At 43.9% G+C, this 18,455-nt stretch overlaps 1 protein-coding gene and 1 pseudogene across 1 annotated transcript in view; one reads left to right on the top strand and one right to left on the bottom strand.

The window, feature by feature from the left end:
* PPT1 (palmitoyl-protein thioesterase 1) overlaps window positions 1-18,455 on the top strand; it is a 48,428-nt gene that overhangs the window by 14,826 nt on the left and 15,147 nt on the right. The window contains exon 5 of the mRNA XM_053575081.1: window positions 77-179. Within this exon, the coding sequence (XP_053431056.1) occupies window positions 77-179 (103 nt within the window). The remainder of the gene's footprint in view (window positions 1-76; window positions 180-18,455) is intronic.
* Window positions 2,156-2,585, bottom strand: LOC128575437 (mitochondrial import receptor subunit TOM20 homolog; annotated as a pseudogene).

Here is an 18,455-nt window from a genome sequence, read left to right as displayed (position 1 = left end):
TCATACTACTTTGCACATAGTAGGTACTCAGTACATGATTATTGAAGGAAGGGATATTTGTTGTCTACTACTGCAGGTGTTTTTGGACTCCCTCGATGCCCAGGAGAGAGCTCTCACTTCTGTGACTTTATCAGAAAAACACTGAATGCTGGGGCTTACTCCAAAGTTGTTCAAGAACGGTATGTGTGGTTAGTTGAAAAGGATACAGACCTGTCACCGTGTGAAAATGTCATGCTGACTTTCATACAACAGTGATTCTAGGAGTAGTTGGTAGGAATACTCAGATGAGATTTTTTTTTTTTTGAGACAGTCTCACTTTGTCACCTTGGGTAGGGTGCCATGGCATCGTCATAGTTCACAGCAACCTCAAACTCTTGGGTTCAAGTGATCCTCTTGCCTCGGTCTCCCAAGTAGCTGGGACTACAGGCGCCTGCCACAACACCTGACTGTTTTTTCTTTTAGAGATGGGCAGCTCACTCTGGTTCAGGCTGGTCTCCAACTCCTGAGGTCAAATAATCCACCCTCCTTGGCCTTCCAGAGTGCTAGGATTATAGGCGTGAGCCACTGTGCCTGGCCTGTCAAATGAGACTTTTTTTGTACTATCTGCTCAATTGTATTGTAAACCTATAATTGCTGTAAAAAGTCTATTATTTAAAAAAAAGAAAACAAGGACATTTTCTATGTTGGAAGAGCATAATTAGTACAGAGTAATTTTCCATCCTTATAAAACAAACAAAGCCTTTAGAAAGATAAGCTGAAGGAATTACTGTTAGTATTTATAGGACAGATTATGTTATGAGTAAGGGGTTAGTCACTCCTATATCAGTGTCCCCACTACTCAAATGTAATTGGGTATTTCAAATATACTGGAGTGTATGCTTCTTTAGTTGTTTCCAAACTTAGTTATACATCAGAACCATTAAAAATGGATTCCAGGGGTGGGGGGCGGTGGCTCACGCCTGTAATCTTAGCACTCTGGGAGGCCAAGGCAGGTGGATTGCTTAAATTGAGGAATTTGAGATCAGCCTGAGCAGGGGCAAGACCCTGGGCTCTACTAAAAATAGAACAACTAGCTGGACATTGTGGTGGGGACTTGTAGTCCTAGCTAAGCCTCCAGCTACTTGGGAGGCTGAGGCAAGAGGATTGCTCAAGCCCAAGAATTTGAGGTTAATGTGAATAATAACACCACGGCACCCTATAGAGGGTGACAGGGTAAGACTCTGACTCAAAAAAAAAAAAAATTACAGGGCCCTATCCCTAGAAGTTCTGATTCAGTATGTCTAGAGTATTCTAGGTGATAGCTGGGGTTTGGGATCAACTAATATGGTTATGGTATCTATCCTGTGGGTTTTAAGTGTGTCATTTTTTTTTTTTTTCAAATTTGTCTGGGGGTGGGTTTGAACCCGCCACCCCCATATATGGGGCTGGCACCCTACTTTTTGAGCCACAGGCATGGCCCAAGTGTGTCATTCTTGTCAAATAATAACTCTTTGTTACAACACATCCTTCAAGCTATTTCTTATATTGGGACAACTTAATAGCTTGCTGTTTTCCCTTCCTTCTCATTGGCTACCCAGACAGCTACAAAGCTGTTTTGGGTCAACAGTGCCACCTAATGGTCATTACAGAAAACTAACCTCCTTTTTTTACCCTTAGGCAATTCGGACCACGCCTAGCTTTATTTACCCTTTGCCTGGTTTGTCTAGTACCAACTCTTATTCTTCAATAGAGAATTTACATGTTTTCTGTTCCCATGCATATATATGGTGTTTTAAACTTCATTCTTTCTTCTTTACTCTTTATTCTTCTAACTTTTTAAAAATGTTATGTTGTAAGTACATTTTAATTGCATATTTTAGAAATAAACAAAACCTATGGTATTTCAGTAACTTGTAGTGTATTTATAAAATGAAAAGCTGTCTATCAAAATACACTTTTCACTGGGAAAAATAAATAAATCAGATAAAATGGATCTATACAAAGTAAACATTAACTTTGGTAGATTTCAGTGTAGGACAATCCATAATAAGCATATTTGCCCTTATTCCCCCAGAGCTGCTCAACTTCCGAGTTAAGAATTTTTTAAATATTTTAAACTGAGATTTTATTATGTTGAATGTTTCCCATTCCACATCATCTTCAGCCAAGCTCATCCTCAGCCAATAATAACAATAACAGTTGTTATTATTACAATTGTCTGACTAATTGTCAGGAGCTTAGTCAGAAGCATCTGGAACACTGGTGCTGGCAGTCTGCTACAGTACCTGCAGTAACTGCTGTGGCTGTCCACACACAGCAATTGCATTTGTAAGATGGTCCACACCCTTCTCATATTCACCTTGAGCTAGTAGCTCTTCACCAAGCTGTATTTCTTCAAGGAAGAATTTCTGAACAGCTTCAGCATCTTTAAGGTCAGGTAACTTGGAAAGTCCAGCTCTCTCCTTGGCAAGCTTCTGTTTCTTTCTTGGTTCTCAAAGCCTGTTCTTGAAATTGGGGTCACTCTGTCTCTTGCAACCAAAGTGAATGCAGTACCCGATGAAAAGGGCCCCGCATACCCTGGCGGCGATACTGTTCTGGCCCACCATCTTCTTCTCTCTTTCTCTCTAGAACAGAAGGTAGATGGCAGCAGGGTCTGTGAAGGAGTGGTTGGCCGCGAACCTTCAGAGTGGACCTATTCTTCTAACTTTTGCCCAGATGGCTTTAAAAACCCTATCCTTTTCTTTCTTTCACAATCAGAATTATTCTGTGATGGTAAATGAGCAGTCAGTAGGGGACAAGAAGGGGCATATAAATACTGATTAAGAGTGATAGATTGGGGCAGCGCCTGTGGCTCAGTCAGTGGGGCGCCAGCCCCATATGCCGAGGGTGGCGGGTTCAAACCCGGCCCCGGCCAAACTGCAACCAAAAAATAGCCGGGCATTGTGGCGGGTGCCTGTGGTCCCAGCTACTTGGGAGGCTGAGGTAAGAGAATCGCTTGGGCCCAGGAGTTGGAGGTTGCTGTGAGCTGTGTGAGGCCACGGCACTGTACCGAGGGCCATAAAGTGAGACTCTGTCGCTACAAAAGAAAAAAAAAAAAGAGTGATAGATTGGCTGGGTGTAGTGTCTCACACCTGTAATGCTAGCACTCTGGGAGGCCAAGGTGGGTGGATTGCTTGAGCTCATGAGTTCGAGACAAGCCTGAGCAAAAGTGAGACCCTGTCTCTACTCTAAATAGAAAAACTGAGGCAAGAGGATCACTTGAGCCCAAGAGTTGGAGGTTGCTGTGAGTTTGTTATGATGCCATGGGATTCTACCCAGGGTGACAGCTTGAGAATCTGTCTCTAAAACAAACAAACAAAAAAAGTGCTTGATTGGGCTCAGCGCCCATAGCACAGTAGTTATGACAGTGGCCACATGCACTGAGGCTGGTGGGTTCAAACCCGGCCCAGACCAGCTAAACAACAATGACAACTGCAACAAAAAAATAGCCAGGCATTGTGGCAGGCACCTGTAGTCTCAGCTATTTGGGAGGCTGAGGCAAGAGAATCACATAAGTCCAAGAGTTTGAGTTTGCTGTGAGTTGTGACGCCATGGCACTCTACCCACAGGCATCCACAGACGGGAATATAAAGTAGAGGAAGTCTCCAGGGCGATATAGTGAGATTCTGTCTCAAAAAGAAAAAAGGAAGAGTGGTAGATTGATAATGTTTGCCTTCACTTTCTCCTTAAATTTTAATAGAGTGATAGCAACAGAGTAAAAAGGGATAAGCCCAAAGGCAAAGAGAATAAGAGAGGAGATAAGAGATTTAATAAAAGATGTCACTGTGTTCTTGAAAAAGAGTACAGGAATGAGTACTTCTGCCAAGAAGGGAATAGGTTCACTTTTTACAGTTCCAAAAAGGCTCAGGAATCAGAGATATAAGGTACTTTGGGATGTACTTTTATTTCTTTTAATTTAAAAAAAAATTTGAGACAGAGTCTCACTCTTTCCCCCTGGGTAGAGTGCCATGGCATCATGGCTCACAGCAACTTCAAATTCTTGGGCTTAACTCATCCTCTTGCCTCAGCCTCTGAGTAGCTGGGACGACAGGCACCTGCGACAATGCCTGGCTATTAGGGGTCTTGCTCTTGCTCGGGCTGGTCTTGAACTCCTGAGCTCAAATGTTCCACCCACCTTGGCCTCCCAGAGTTATTATCTGTAGAGAGCTAGAAAGAATGCATCTAAGACACTAGAACAGAACTCAAATAAAATCAACAATCAGAGAATAAAAGAGTGCCCTTAGAAATTAGAAATGTGTGGCTCGGCGCCTGTAGCTCAAGCGGCTAAGGCGCCAGCCACATACACCAGAGCTGGTGGGTTTGAGCCCAACCTGGGCCTGCCAAACAACAATGACAACTACAAACAAACAAACAAAAGAATAGCTGGGCATTGTGGCAGGCGCCTGTAGTCCCAGCTACTTGGGAGGCTGAGCCAAGAGACACTTAAGCCTAGGAGTTGGAGGTTTCTGTGAGCTGTGATGCCACGGCACTCTACCCAGGGCAACAGCTTGAGGCTCTGTCTCGGAAAAAAAGAAAAAGAAAAGAAATTAAAAATGTGGCAACCAAAATTAAAAAATTCATTGCAGACGGGAATATAAAGTTGAGGAAGTCTCTTGACATTTGGTTTTTAAAAATATTTATTTATTTTAATTTCAGAATGTTATGGCATACAGAAGTTTTGGTTATATGCGTTATTTTTATATAGTTTTGAGGCAGGGTTATAACTGTGTCCATCCCCCAGATCGTGTATATTGTGCCTATTAAGGGGTAAATTTACCCATCCCCTTTCTGCCTGCTTGAGAAATCTCTAGAAATCTTTTTCTCTTATAGGTATGGCCTCTGGGCGGCACTTGTAGCTCAGATGGCAGGGCGCTGGCCACATACACCAAGGGTGGCAAGTTCGAACCTGGCTCAGGACACCTAAAAAAAAAAAAGAAAAGGGGCGGCGTCTGTGACTCAGTGAGTAGGGCGCCGGCCCCATATGCCGAGGGTGGTGGGTTCAAACCCAGCCCCGGCCAAACTGCAACAACAACAAAAAATAGCCGGGCGTTGTGGCGGGCACCTGTAGTCCCAGCTGCTCGGGAGGCTGAGGCAAGAGAATCATGTAAGCCCAAGAGCTGGAGGTTGCTATGAGCCATGTGACGCCATGGCACTCTACCGAGGGCAGTAAAGTGAGACTCTGTCTCTACAAAAAAAAAAAAGAAAGAAAAAAAGAAAAAGAAAGAAAAACTGAGGCAAGAGGATCTCTTGAGCCCAAGAGTTGGAGTTGTTGTGAACGATGATGCCACAGCACTTTATCCAGGGTGACAGCTTGAGACTGCCTCAAAAAAAAAACAAAGGTGTGGGCTCTGGAGCCAGAGAAGTTAACATGAAGTTAATAGTACTTTTGGCCAGTACCTTCTTTTTTGAAACAGAATCTCACTCTGTCACCCTGGGTAGAGTGCCACGGCATCATACCTCACAGCAACATCAAACTCCTGGTTTTGGATGATCCTCTTGCCTCAGCCTCCCAAATAGCTGGAAATAACAGATGTACGCCACAACGCCTGGCTAGTTATTTTATTTTTATTTAGTTTTTGAGACAGAGTCTCACTTTCTTGCCCTCAGTAGAGTGCGGTGGTGTCACAGCTCACAGCAACCTCAAACTCTTGGGCTTAAGTGATCCTCTTGCCTCCACCTCCCAAATGGCTGCGACTACAGGTGCCTGCCACAACACTTAGCTATTTTTATTTATTTTTTTGTTTTGTTTTGTTTTATTTTGACACAGTCTTACTATGTCGTCCTTGTATATATATCAAGCAACTCAGAGCAACCTCAAACTCTTGGGCTCAAGTGATCCTCTTGCCTCAGGCTCCCAAGTAGCTGGGACTACAGGCTGTTATTTTTGTTGCAGTTGTTATTGTTGTTTAGCAGGCCTGGGCCGGGTTTGAACCTGCCAGCCTTGGTGTATGTGGCTGGCACACTAACCACTGAGCTACAGGCGCTGAGCCATTGGCTTTTTTTTTCTTTTTTTAAGAGACAGGTTTCACTTTGTTGCCTTTGGTAGAGTGCTGTGGTGTCACAGCTCACAGCAGCCTCTAGCTCTTGGACTTAGGCGAGTCTCTTGCCACAGCCTCCCGAGTAGCACCTGCCACAATGCCCAGCTATTTTGTTGCAGTTTGGCTGGGGCCGGGTTTGAATCTGCCACCCTCGGTATATGGGGCTGGCGCCCTACTCACTGAGCCACAGGCGCCGCCACCATCGGCTATTTTTAGAGATGAGGTCTTGCTCTGGCGGGCTAGTCTTGAACTGGTGAGCTCAAGTGTTCTGCCTTGGCCTCCCAGAGTGCTAGGATTACAGGTGTGAGCCACTGTACCTGGCCTGTTTTTAATTTTTTTAGAGATAGGGTCTTACTCTGTTACCTAGGCTACTGTGCAGTGGCATCATCATAGCTCACCGTAACTTCTGGGCTCAAGTGGTCTTCCTATCAGCCTCCCAAGTAACTGGCACTACAAGTGCACAACACTCTTTGCTCAGCTAATTTTTTTTTTTATTTTTGTGGAAATAGGATCTTGCTGTTGTGCCCAGGGTGGTCTTGAACTTATGACCTTAGGTGTTCCTCCTGCCTTGGCTTTCCAAAGTTTTGGGATTACAGGCATGAGCCATTATACCCAGCAAGAGCCTTATTTTCCTTTCTTTTTTTTTCTTTCTTTTTTATCATGCAACAAAACCTTTATTAACATTGTGAACTTTTTTTTTTTTTTTTGAGACAGAGTCTCACTTTGTCACCCTTGGTAGAGTGCCGTGGTGTCACAGCTCCCAGCAACCTCCAACTCTTGGGCTTAAGCAATTCTCTTGCCTCAGCCTCCTGAGTACCTGGGACTACAGGCGCCCGCCACAACGCCCAGCTTTTTTTTATTGTTATTGCTGTTTTTTAGCTGGCTGGGGCTGGGTTTAAACCTGCCACTCTCAGTATATGGGTCTGGTGCCTTACCCACTGAGCCACAGGCACCGCCTGAACCTTATTTTCTTTAACGTGAAGTTAATGGTACTTTTGGCCAGGCGTAGTGACATGTGACATGCCTGATATACTAGTTATTTGGAAGAAGTGGGTGGATTGCCTGAGCTCACAAGTTCAAGGCCAGCCTGACAAGAGTGAGACCTTGTTTCTGTTTTTGTTTTTTTCCTGAGACAGAGTCTCACTATGTCACCCTCAGTAGAGTGCCGTGGAGTTTACAACTAGAGCCTCCCAAGTAGCTGGGACTACAGGTACCCACACAAGGCCCAGCTATTTTTTTGTTGTAGTTGTCATTGTTGTCTAGCAGGCCCAGGCCAGGTTTGAACCCGCCAGCTGCAGTGTTCTGGCGCCCTAACCACTGAGCTACAGGGGCCCAGCCATGAGACCTTGTTTCTAAAAATAGCCAGGTGTTGTGGCAGGTGCCTATAGTCCCAGCTACTTGGGAGGCTGAGGCAAGAGGATCACTTGAGCCCAAGAATTTGAGATTGCCGTAAGCTGTGACACCGTAGCGCAAAGTAAGGGCAACAAAGTAAGACTCTGTCTCAAAATAATAATAATAATAATAATAATAATTATAGTGGCTTGGCACCTGTAGCACAGTGGTTACAGCGCCAGCCACATACACCGAGAGTGGCAGGTTCAAGCCTGGCCCGGGCCAGCTAAACAACGACAACTGCAGCAAAAAATAGCCAGGCATTGTGGCAGGAACCTGTAGTCCCAGCTACTTGTTTTTTTTTTTTTTTGTTGTTGTTGTTTTTTGCAGTTTTGGTTGAGACCAGGCTCAAACCCACCAACCCCGGTATATGGGGCCAGTGCCCTACTCCTTGAGCCACAGGTGCCGCCCAGTCCCAGCTACTTGGGAGGCTGAGGCAAGAGAATCTCTTAAGCCCACGAGTTTGAGGTTGCTGTGGACTGTGATGTCATAGCACTCTACTGAGGGTGACATAGTGAGACTCTGTCTCAAAAAAAAAAATAGGGGCGGCGCCTGTGGCTCAAGGGGTAGGGCGCCGGACCCATATGCCGGAGGTGGCGGGTTCAAACCCAGCCCCGGCCAAAAACCAAAAAAAACAAAAAAAAATAGTATTTGTGTAGGACTGTTGTAAGGATTCAACAAATTGGATATAAAGCATTTTAGTGTATTGCTTAATTCATATGAAGTAGGCAGGTTTCGGCTGCTTTTACCAGTGATACTGTTTTAAAAATACTCAACTTTAGTTTTCTGTTTTCTTCATAAGTATTGTAATGGTTTTATTTTCTCTCATTTTTAATTGCAGTTATGAAGCATTTTATCAAATATTGAGCTACTGCTAGATGCCAGGTCCTATTGTAGTTTCTCTGGATAGATGGAAACAAGACAATGAGGGTCTCCACTCTCATGAAGTAGCATCCTAGTGGGAGAAGGTGTCTCCAAGTAAACAGTTGCAGCGGGTGTGATATCTAATAGCCATAAAGCCATTGTGGAAAGGGTAAGATGCGGTGATGGGGAGTAACAGAGGAGGTGTCTGTTTTATTTTATTTATTTATTTATTTATTTTTATTTAATTTTTTTTATTAAATCATAATAATACATTGATATAATCATGGGGCATCATTCACTAGCTTCACAGACTGTTTGCCAAGTTTCACATATACCCTTGTGAGGTGTCTGTTTTAGAGAGAATGGGGTTTTTTTGTTTGGTTTTGGTTTTTTGGTTTTGGTGTTGTTTTTTGTTTTCATTTTTGAGAGACAGAGTCTTGTTGTGTTGTCCAGGCCAGAGTGCAGTGGATTGATCATAGCTCACTATAACCTTGAACTCCTGGACTCAAGTGATCCTCCTGCCTCAGCCTCCTGAGCAGCTGAAAACGACAGTCATGTGCTACCATGCCAAGCTAATTTTTTTCTTTTTTTTATAGAGATGTGGTTTCGCTTTGTTGCTGAGACTGGTCTGAAAATTCCTGGCCTCAGCTATGAGTGGTGGCTTATGCCTATAATCCTAGCATTCTGAGAGGCTGAGGTGGTTGGATTACCTAAGCTCAGAAGTTTGTTCCCATGACGCCATGGCACTCTACCCAGGGGGACAGCTTGAAACTCTGTCTCAAAAAAAAAAAGAAAGAAAGAACAGGAAAGTCACTAAGGATAGAGAAGTGAGGCAGTGGGACAGCAGACACAGGGGACGAGTTTTGCTTGTTCTGGGCCAGGGTGACCAGAGTTGAGTGACAGGTGGGGAAAGGTGGGTAGAAAAGTAGGAGCCGCCATGACGCAAGGGCATGTAGGCCATACAGATGGTTGGGATCTGAGATCATGGCAGGTTTTAAGCAGGGGAATAACATGGCCTGATTGGTGTGTTTGGCAAATACCTGCTGTGTGGTGGACAGTGGACTGTAAGGGGTGGTGGAAATGCAGGCCACTTCCAGGCTGTGGCAGTGGAGTAAGTGAGAGGTGCTGGCGACTGGGACACTAGGAGGGGTGGAGTGAGATGTACAGAAGAGGAGTGACTTGAGATACATGTCGTAACAGGGAAGAGGAACTAGCCTTGTCAGCCAGACACAGTTCACCACGTAGAACTGTTTCCATGGGAAGATGCATTCTAAATTCTCAATAGTTTGTTTACAGATTTAACTCTATTTTTTTTTTTTTTTGAGACAGAGCCTCAAACTGTTACCCTGGGTAGAGTGCTGTGGCATCACAGCTCACAGCAACCTCCAACTCCTGGGCTCAAGTGATTTTCCTGCCTCTGCCTCCCAGGTAGCTGGGACTATAGGCGCCGCCACGACGCCTGGCTATTTTTTGGTTGCAGCTGTCGTTGCTGTTTGGTGGGTCCGGGCTAGATTCGAACCCACCAGCTCAGGTGTATGTGGCTGGCACCTTAGCCACTTGAGCCACAGGCACCGAGCCCAGATTTAATTCTTGTCATCTTTCTAATTTTGTAGAGTTCTTTGCTTTTTCTTCTTAAAATTTCTTTGTATAGGTAAAATCTCATTTTGACACATGGCCAGTAGGAGACTTGAAGAGGCAAGTAGTCCAAAGAGGGTGATAGGGAGGGCGCGTGAGAGTTTAAAGTAACAAAGAGCAATCGTGCTCTCTGCTGTACCATCCCAGGTTACCCTTGGTATCAGGGAGGATTCTGGTTGCAAAAAGAAAACTAAATCAAACCAAAGCAAATTTTAAGGTGGTGCCTGTGGCTCAGTGGGTAGGTCGCTGGCCCCATATACCAAGGGTGGCAGGTTCGAACCTGGCCCCAGCCAAACTGCGACAAAAAATAGACAGGCGTGGTGGGTGACTGTAGTCGCAGCTACTTGGGAGACTGAGGCAAGAGAACCACTTAAGCCCAGGAGTTGGAGGTTGCTGTGAGCTGTGATGACACGGTGATAAAGTGAAACTCTGTCTCTTAAAAAAAAAGAGTATATTTTATTTTATTATTTATTTATTACTATTATTATTATTATTATTATTATTATTTTTTGTAGAGACAGAGTTTCACTTTACGGCCCTCGGTAGAGTGCCGTGGCCTCACACAGCTCACAGCAACCTCCAACTCCTGGGCTTAAGCCATTCTCTTGCCTCAGCCTCCTGAGTAGCTGGGACTACAGGCGCCCGCCACAACGCTCAGCTATTTTTTTGGTTGCAGTTTGGCCGGGGCCGGGTTTGAACCCGTCACCCTCGGTATATGGGGCCGGCGCCTACCGACTGAGCCACAGGCGCCGCCCTATTATTATTTTTTTTAATTGGTGGGGATTCACTGAGGGCACAATAAGCCAGGTTACACTGATTGCATTTGTTAGGTAAAGTCCCTCTTGCAATCATGTCTTGCCCCCAAAAGGTGCGGCACACACCAAGGCCCCACCACCACTTCCTCCTTCCCTCGCTCTGTTCTTCCTTTCCCCACCCCTCCCTCCTTCTTTCTCTCTCTGCTCTCCCCTTCCCCCACCCCCACTGTGACTTAATTGTCATTAATTGTCCTCATATCAAAATTGAGTACATAGGATTCATGCTTCTCCATTCTTGTGATGCTTTACTAAGAATAATGTCTTCCCGGTGGCGCCTGTGGCTCAAAGTGGTAGGGTGCCGGTCCCATATGCTGGAGGTGGCAGGTTCAAACCCAGCCCCGGCCAAAACCCACAAAAAAAAAAAAAAAAGAATAATGTCTTCCACTTCCATCCAAGTTAATACAAAGGATGTAAAGTCTTCATTTTTTTTTTAATGGCTGAATAGTATTCCATGGTGTACATATACCACAGCTTGTTAATCCATTCCTGGGTTAGTGGGCATTTAGGCTGTTTCCACATTTTGGTGATTGTAAATTGAGCTGCAATAAACAGTCTAGTACAAGTGTTCTTTTTTCCTTCTGGGTAGACGCCCAGTAATGGGATTGCAGGATCAAATGGGAGGTCTAGCTTGAGTGCTTTGAGGTTTCTTCATACTAAAGGTTGTACTAGTTTGCAGTCCCCCCAGCAGTGTAAAAGTGTTCCCTTCTCTCCACATCCACGCCAGCATCTGCAGTTTTGAGATTTTGTGATGTGGGCCATTCTCGCTGGGGTTAGATGGTATCTCAGGGTTGTTTTGATTTGCATTTCTCTAATATATAGAGATGATGAACATTTTTTCATGTGTTTGTTAGCCATTCGTCTGTCTTTAGAGAAGGTTCTATTCATGTCTCTTGCCCATTGAAGTATGGGATTGTTGGCTTTTTTCATGTGGATTAATTTGAGTTCTCTATAGGTCCTAGTTATCAAGCTTTTGTCTGATTCAAAATATGCAAATATCCTTTCCCATTGTGTAGGTTGTCTCTTTGCTTTGGTTGTTGTCTCCTTAGCTGTACAGAAGCTTTTCAGTTTAATGAAGTCCCATTTGTTTATTTTTGTTGTTGTTGCAATTGCCATGGCAGTCATCTTCATGAAGTCCTTCCCCAGGCCAATATCTTCCAGTGTTTTTCCTATGCTTTCTTTGAGGATTTTTATTGTTTCATGCCTTAAATTTAAGTCCTTTATCCATCTTGAATCAATTTTTGTGAGTGGGGAAAGGTGTGGGTCCAGTTTCAGTCTTTTACGTGTGGATATCCAGTTCTCCCAATACCATTTATTGAATAGGGAGTCTTTCCCCAAGGTATGTTCTTTTTTTTTTTTTTTTTTTTTTTTGTAATTTAAATAAATTTTTTGTGAGAGAAAAACATCTGAACGTCAGGTACAGTTGGCCCACAGTGACCCAGCAGCAGTCCCAGCTCATCGTGGGAGTGTGGTCACGCAGTCTGCAGTAGAGAGTCCCGGGGAACATTAGCTGAACATCCATCAGAATTCATAAAGCTGTCTGAGGTGGGCATCACACGATGCGTAATGAACATGATACAGTCATAAAAACACAATATCAAATACTCACCGCTTTGTGAGTCACAGACTACTATAGAAACAATTTAGGCCCCTTTTTAAAAAACGAAAAAATATTTCTGTTACAGCCTTATTTCAAGGATTTTAGGTTACAGCTTTATACATTTTCACTTACAAAAGACAGCAAGAGAACGCCTTCTCGAGTACCTGTACGTAAAACATGTTACTTGTTTGATGTCTGCACTCCGGAGGATGCTTCGACGTGTATGAATTCAGATAAAAGCATGGAACTGTGTGTGGCAAAATCCTGGCTGGCAGTCAAGACTTGGAGAGTTTTCATATTTAATGAATAAAAAAATTACATCCAGGAGAAAAACAGCGAGAACACAGAGAGAAGCAACATCGTTCTTCCTCGATGAAGCAATCTAAGTCCAGAGAATGGGCTCTGTGTGCTGAGTTCAAGGTGTGTGGTCCCAAAGATGAGTTCCTTAGAGTCCAAGGAACTGAGGCTGTGCGGCAACACTTAATGTTGAAGAGCGTTAGGAGGAAAGTGTTACCTGAACTGGAGATGGTCACTGATAAAACAGGTTCCCAGAAGTCCACAGGCCCACCCAGCGGGGAAGGGCAGCCAGGGCTGCCGACCCAGAGGAGAGCGCACTCGCTGAACAGCACCCAGAGCTTCTAGGAGAGTTGACAGTTCTTGACAGAGGTTCCTGGTTGTAGTTTACAATGTCTGCCTTTACCACCCTCTGTCACTGTTCTATTTCTGCTTTGTTTAATTTGATTCCAAGGATTTCAGCAGCGACTTTCTGAAAACACAGGAAGACAGAGTCTCCTGTCTTGGCAGAGACAAAGTGACTACTGAAACTATTTTCCTGGCAAAACCGTAAGTGTTGTTTAGGTTTTACTGTTCACCGGGCGCCATCTTGCCCACCCCCAAGGTATGTTCTTGTTTGGTTTATCAAAGATTAGGTGGTTGTAAGATGTTAGTTTCATTTCCTGGTTTTGTATTTGATTCCAAGTGTGTATGTCTCTATTTTTGTGCCAGTACCATGCTGTCTTGACCACTATGGCTTTGTAATACAGCCTAAAATCTGGTATGGTTATGCCCCCAGCTTTATTTTTATTACTAAGAACTGCCTTAGCTGGGCGACACCTGTTGCTCAAGGAGTAGGGCGCCGATCCCATATGCCAGAGGTGGCGAGTTCAAACCTAGCCCTGGCCAAAAAACCACACACACACAAAAAAGAACTGCCTTAGCTATACGGGTTTTTTTCTGGTTCCATACAAAACGCAGACTCATTTTTTTCCCAGTCTTGAAAGTACAATGTTGGTATTTTAATAGGAATGGCATTGAATAGATAGATTGCTTTGGGAAGTATAGACATTTTAACAATGTTGATTCTTCCCAGCCATGAGCATGGTATATTCTTCCATTTATTAATATCCTCTGCTATTTCTTTTCTTAAGATTTCATAATTTTCTTTTTTTTTTTTTTTTTGTAGAGACAGAGTCTCACTTTATGGCCCTCGGTAGAGTGCCGTGGCATCACACAGCTCACAGCAACCTCCAACTCCTGGGCTTAAGTGATTCTCTTGCCTCAGCTTCCCGAGTAGCTGGGACTACAGGCGCCTGCCACAACGCCCGGCTATTTTTTGGTTGCAGTTCAGCCGGGCTGGGCTTGAACCCGCCACCCTCGGTATATGGGGCCGGCACCTTACCGACTGAGCCACAGGCGCCGCCCTCATAATTTTCTTTATAGAGGTCCTTCACCTCCTTTGTTAGGTATATTCCTAGGTATTTCATTTTCTTTGAAACTATGGTGAAGGGAGTTGTGTCCTTAATTAGCCTCTCATCTTGACTATTATTGGCATATACAAAGGCTACTGACTTGTGGACATTGATTTTATATCCTGAGACATTACTGTATTTTTTGATGACTTCCAGGAGTCTTGTGGTTGAGTCTTTGGGATTCTCTAAGTATAAGATCATGTCGTCAGCAAAGAGGGAGAGTTTGACCTCCTCTGCTCCCATTTGGATGCCCTTTATTTCCTTGTCTTGCCTAATTGTATTGGCTAGAACTTCCAGCACTATGTTGAATAGTAAAGGTGACAGAGGACAACCTTGTCTGGTTCCAGTTCTAAGAGCAAAAGCTTTCAGTTTCACTCCATTCATTAAAATATTAGCTGTGGGTTTGTCATAGATAGCTTCAATCAGTTTCAGAAATGTGCCACCTATGCCTATACTCTTCAGTGTTCTAATTAGAAAAGGATGCTGGATTTTATCAAATGCTTTTTCTGCATCTATTGAGAGGATCATATGGTCTTTATTTTTGCCTCTGTTAATATGGTGGATAACGTTTATGGACTTGCGTATGTTAAACCAGCCTTGCATCCCTGGGATGAAACCTACTTGATCATGATGTATGACTTTTTTGATGATAAGCTGTAATCTATTGGCTAGGATTTTGTTGAGAATTTTTGCATCTATATTCATGAATGAAATTGGTCTGAAATTCTCCTTTTTAGTTGGGTCTTTTCCTGGTTTTGGTATGAGGGAGGGTGATGTTTGCTTCATAGAACGTGTTGGGGAAGATTCCTTCTTCCTCAATTTTTTGGAATAATTTCTGTACTACAGGAATAAGCTCTTCCTTGAAGGTTTGATAGAATTCTGGTGTGAAGCCATCTGGACCAGGGCATTTTTTGGTTGGAAGCTTTTTTATTGTTTCTTTAATCTCAGTGCTTGAAATTGGTCTATTCAGGAGCTCTATTTCTTCCTGGCTAAGTCTAGGGAGAGGATGTGATTCTAAATATTGATCCATTTCCTTCACATTGTCAAATTTCTGGGCATAGAGTTTCTGATAGTATTCAGAGATGATCTCTTTTATCTCTGTGGGATCAGTTGTTATTTCCCCTGTATCATTTCTGATTGAGGTTACTAGAGATATTAGAAAAGATTCTGCAAGCTGCCAGGAGTGAGCACCAGTTGACCTACAGGGGCAAATCCATCAGAGTGACTGCAGACTTCTTTAATGAAACTTTCCAAGCAAGAAGACAATGGTCATCTACCTTTAATCTACTTAAACAGAACAGAACAATTTCTAGCCCAGAATTCTATATGCTGATAAGCTAAGCTTTAAAATTGACAGAGAAATCAAATCATTTACAGATATACAAACATTGAGGAAATTCACCACAAGACCAGCTCCACCTGTTCTACACACTGACCATCACAATGGATCAGTAGCAAAGTAAGACCTCAGAAATTAAGGGACAGAACCTAATTTTCACACTGATGCAAAAGATAAAACTAAGTAATGGACTCTCACAAAATAAGATGAATAGAATACTACCACATTTATCAATTATCTCAATAAATGTTAATGGCTTGAATTCCCCACTGAAGATATATAGATTGGCTGACTGGATTAAAAAACACAAGCCATCCATTTGCTGTCTGCAGGAAACACACCTAGTTTCAAAGACAAAACTCCGAGTCAATTGTTGGAAGACAATTTTTCAGGCAAATGGAATTCAGAAGAAAAGAGGAGTTGCAATCTTATTTTCAGGTACATGTGGATTTAAAGCAACTAAAGTTGATACTTTCTATTGCATCTTTAAGTTCCCTAATTGACTGCTTCAGTTCCTTCAACTCTGCTATGTCCTTTCTATATTCTTCATATCGTTCATCTCTTATCTGATTCTATTTTTGGATTTCCTTTTGGTTATTTTCCATTTTATTAGCAGTTTCCTTCATTGTTTCCATCATTTCCTTCATTGTTTTCATCGTGTGTATTCTAAATTCCCTTTCTGTCATTCCTAACATTTCTTTATAGGTGGAATCCTCTGCAGTAGCTACCTCATGGTCCCTTGGAGGGGTTGCTCTGGACTGGTTCTTCATGTTGCCAGGCGTTTTCTGCTGATTTCTTCCTCATGAGTGATTTCTTTTATCTGTTTCCTTGCCCTAATTTTCCTTTCACTTCCTCTTGCTCTTTAAGTTGCCATGCCTGTGGATTAGGATTTCGATGAGTCCTTTTGGTACAGGACCAGAAGTATGAGAAGGTTGAAGAGCAAGAAGGGATAAAAGAAATAAAGAAAAGAAAAAAGAGAAAGGAGAGGGGGTGGTTCAAAGGGAATATTGACAAAAAGAAGAGAGGCACAGAAAGAGGGAGACAGAGCAATATAGGTGTATAGTAGGGTACTTTGACACAACCTTAAAAAAACTCCAACCTGCCGGGTTGAGTGGTTCCCTTGAGGTCAGCAGCTCTTTGCTAGCCTGATCAGACACAGTACCCCACCTCCACCAAGTAGAGAGGAAAGACAAAAATGCTATAAATCAAACCAGAACAAGCAAACAAAACTTTACATGTTAAAATTGGAGGAAAAACCAAACAATAGGGGTAGAAACACTAGCAAAAATGAAGTTTTAATTATTGAAAAAGGCAACAATAGAAAATTATATTTAAACTAGAAAAATGGGAGGCGCCTATGGCTCAAAAGAGTAGAGCACCTGCCCCATATGCCGGAGATGGTGGGTTCAAACCCAGCTCCGGCCAAAATGCAAAAAAAGGAAAAAAAAAAGAAGAAGAAGAAGAATAGAAATGTTAAACTAGAAAAATGAAGGAAGAAAAAAAAAATCTATAGGGAAAAGGTTAAAATTAAAAAACAAAACAATAACAACAAGAAAATAAACAAACAAAAAAAAACCCCAAAACAAAGCAGTATATATATATCTTGTTGAATATTGTCTAGGCAACAGATGATCTTCTGGGGTATGAGATGTTAATCACAATGCTGATACTGGAGGCCTCTGCTGATTTCTCAAACCCCACAGGGTGGAGACCCTAAATCTCTTTTCAGCCCTCTTAAAAGGCACTTTAAACTTTTTTTTTTTTTTTGTAGAGACAAGAGTCTCACTGTACCGCCCTTGGGTAGAGTGCCGCGGCATCACACGGCTCATAGCAACCTCTAACTCTTGGGCTTATGCGATTCTCTTGCCTCAGCCTCCTGAGCAGCTGGGACTACAGGCGCCCGCCACAACGCCCAGCTATTTTTTTTGTTGTTGTTGCAGTTTGGCCGGGGCTGGGTTTGAACCCACCACCCTCAGCATATGAGGCCCGCGCCCTACTCACTGAGCCACAGGCGCCGCCCGGCACTTTAAACTTTTAAACTTGGCTAAGCAGAAGCTTTCCCAGGAAAGTGCTTGTCGCTAGGAAAACTGCTGAAGTGGCTGTCCACTTACCCAGTGTGCCAAAACCGGTCTCACTCTGCCCCTGAGGGTTAAGGCTGTAAGGTGGCTCTGTCCCTGCCTTTAGGCTGCTCAGTCCCCCCGCTTTAGGCTGCTCAGTCACTAGATTACTAGCTCCTGCCCCATGCTTGCTCTGCGACTCTGAGGGCAGAGCTTGCCCAGGCAGTTCTCTCACAATGGCTCCCTGCGGCCCTCAGCCGAACACTATTAGCTCATTCCGCTCAGCGGCTCAGTCTGGGGCCCTGGACAACGCCCAAAGTTCTCCACCCTCCTGCCCAAGCTCTCCCCAAGGCAGTTCACCTGAGTGCCAAGTCCAAAAACTCCAAAACAGCTCACAGGTAAGGCATTTCCAGTTTGCAGTCTCACTGCTGCTGTACTTACAGCTGCTGGCGGGATTAGACCGCTTGAACACATGCAACCACTTGCCAGTTTTTCACTGTTTTTGTCCTCCTCTTGGGGTCCAGAAGTCTCTTGCTGACTCCCTGTGTCCTCAAAGGGATAATTATAGGCAGATCCCACCAGCCAAAGATGCCTGGAGTGTTACCTCCCCAGATTCACGGTGCCCAGTTGCAGGGAAGCTGTTACTCGCCGCCATCTTGCTGTCACTCTGTTATTATTATTTTTTTTTTTGTAGAGACAGAGTCTCACTTTATGGCCCTCGGTAGAGTGCCGTGGCCTCACACAGCTCACAGCAACCTCCAACTCCTGGGCTTAAGCAATTCTCTTTCCTCAGCCTCCCGAGTAGCTGGGACTACAGGCGCCCGCCACAACGCCCGGCTATTTTTTGGTTGCAGTTTGGCCGGGGCCGGGTTTGAACCCGTCACCCTCGGCATAATGGGGCCGGCGCCCTACCAACTGAGCCACAGGCGCCGCCCCCTTTTTTTTTTTTTGG

Source organism: Nycticebus coucang, chromosome 22 (genome assembly GCF_027406575.1).
Source record: "Nycticebus coucang isolate mNycCou1 chromosome 22, mNycCou1.pri, whole genome shotgun sequence".
Classification (NCBI taxonomy): domain Eukaryota; kingdom Metazoa; phylum Chordata; class Mammalia; order Primates; family Lorisidae; genus Nycticebus; species Nycticebus coucang.
Note: the sequence above shows the minus strand (reverse complement) of the source record. Positions and strands in the feature narration are given on the sequence as shown.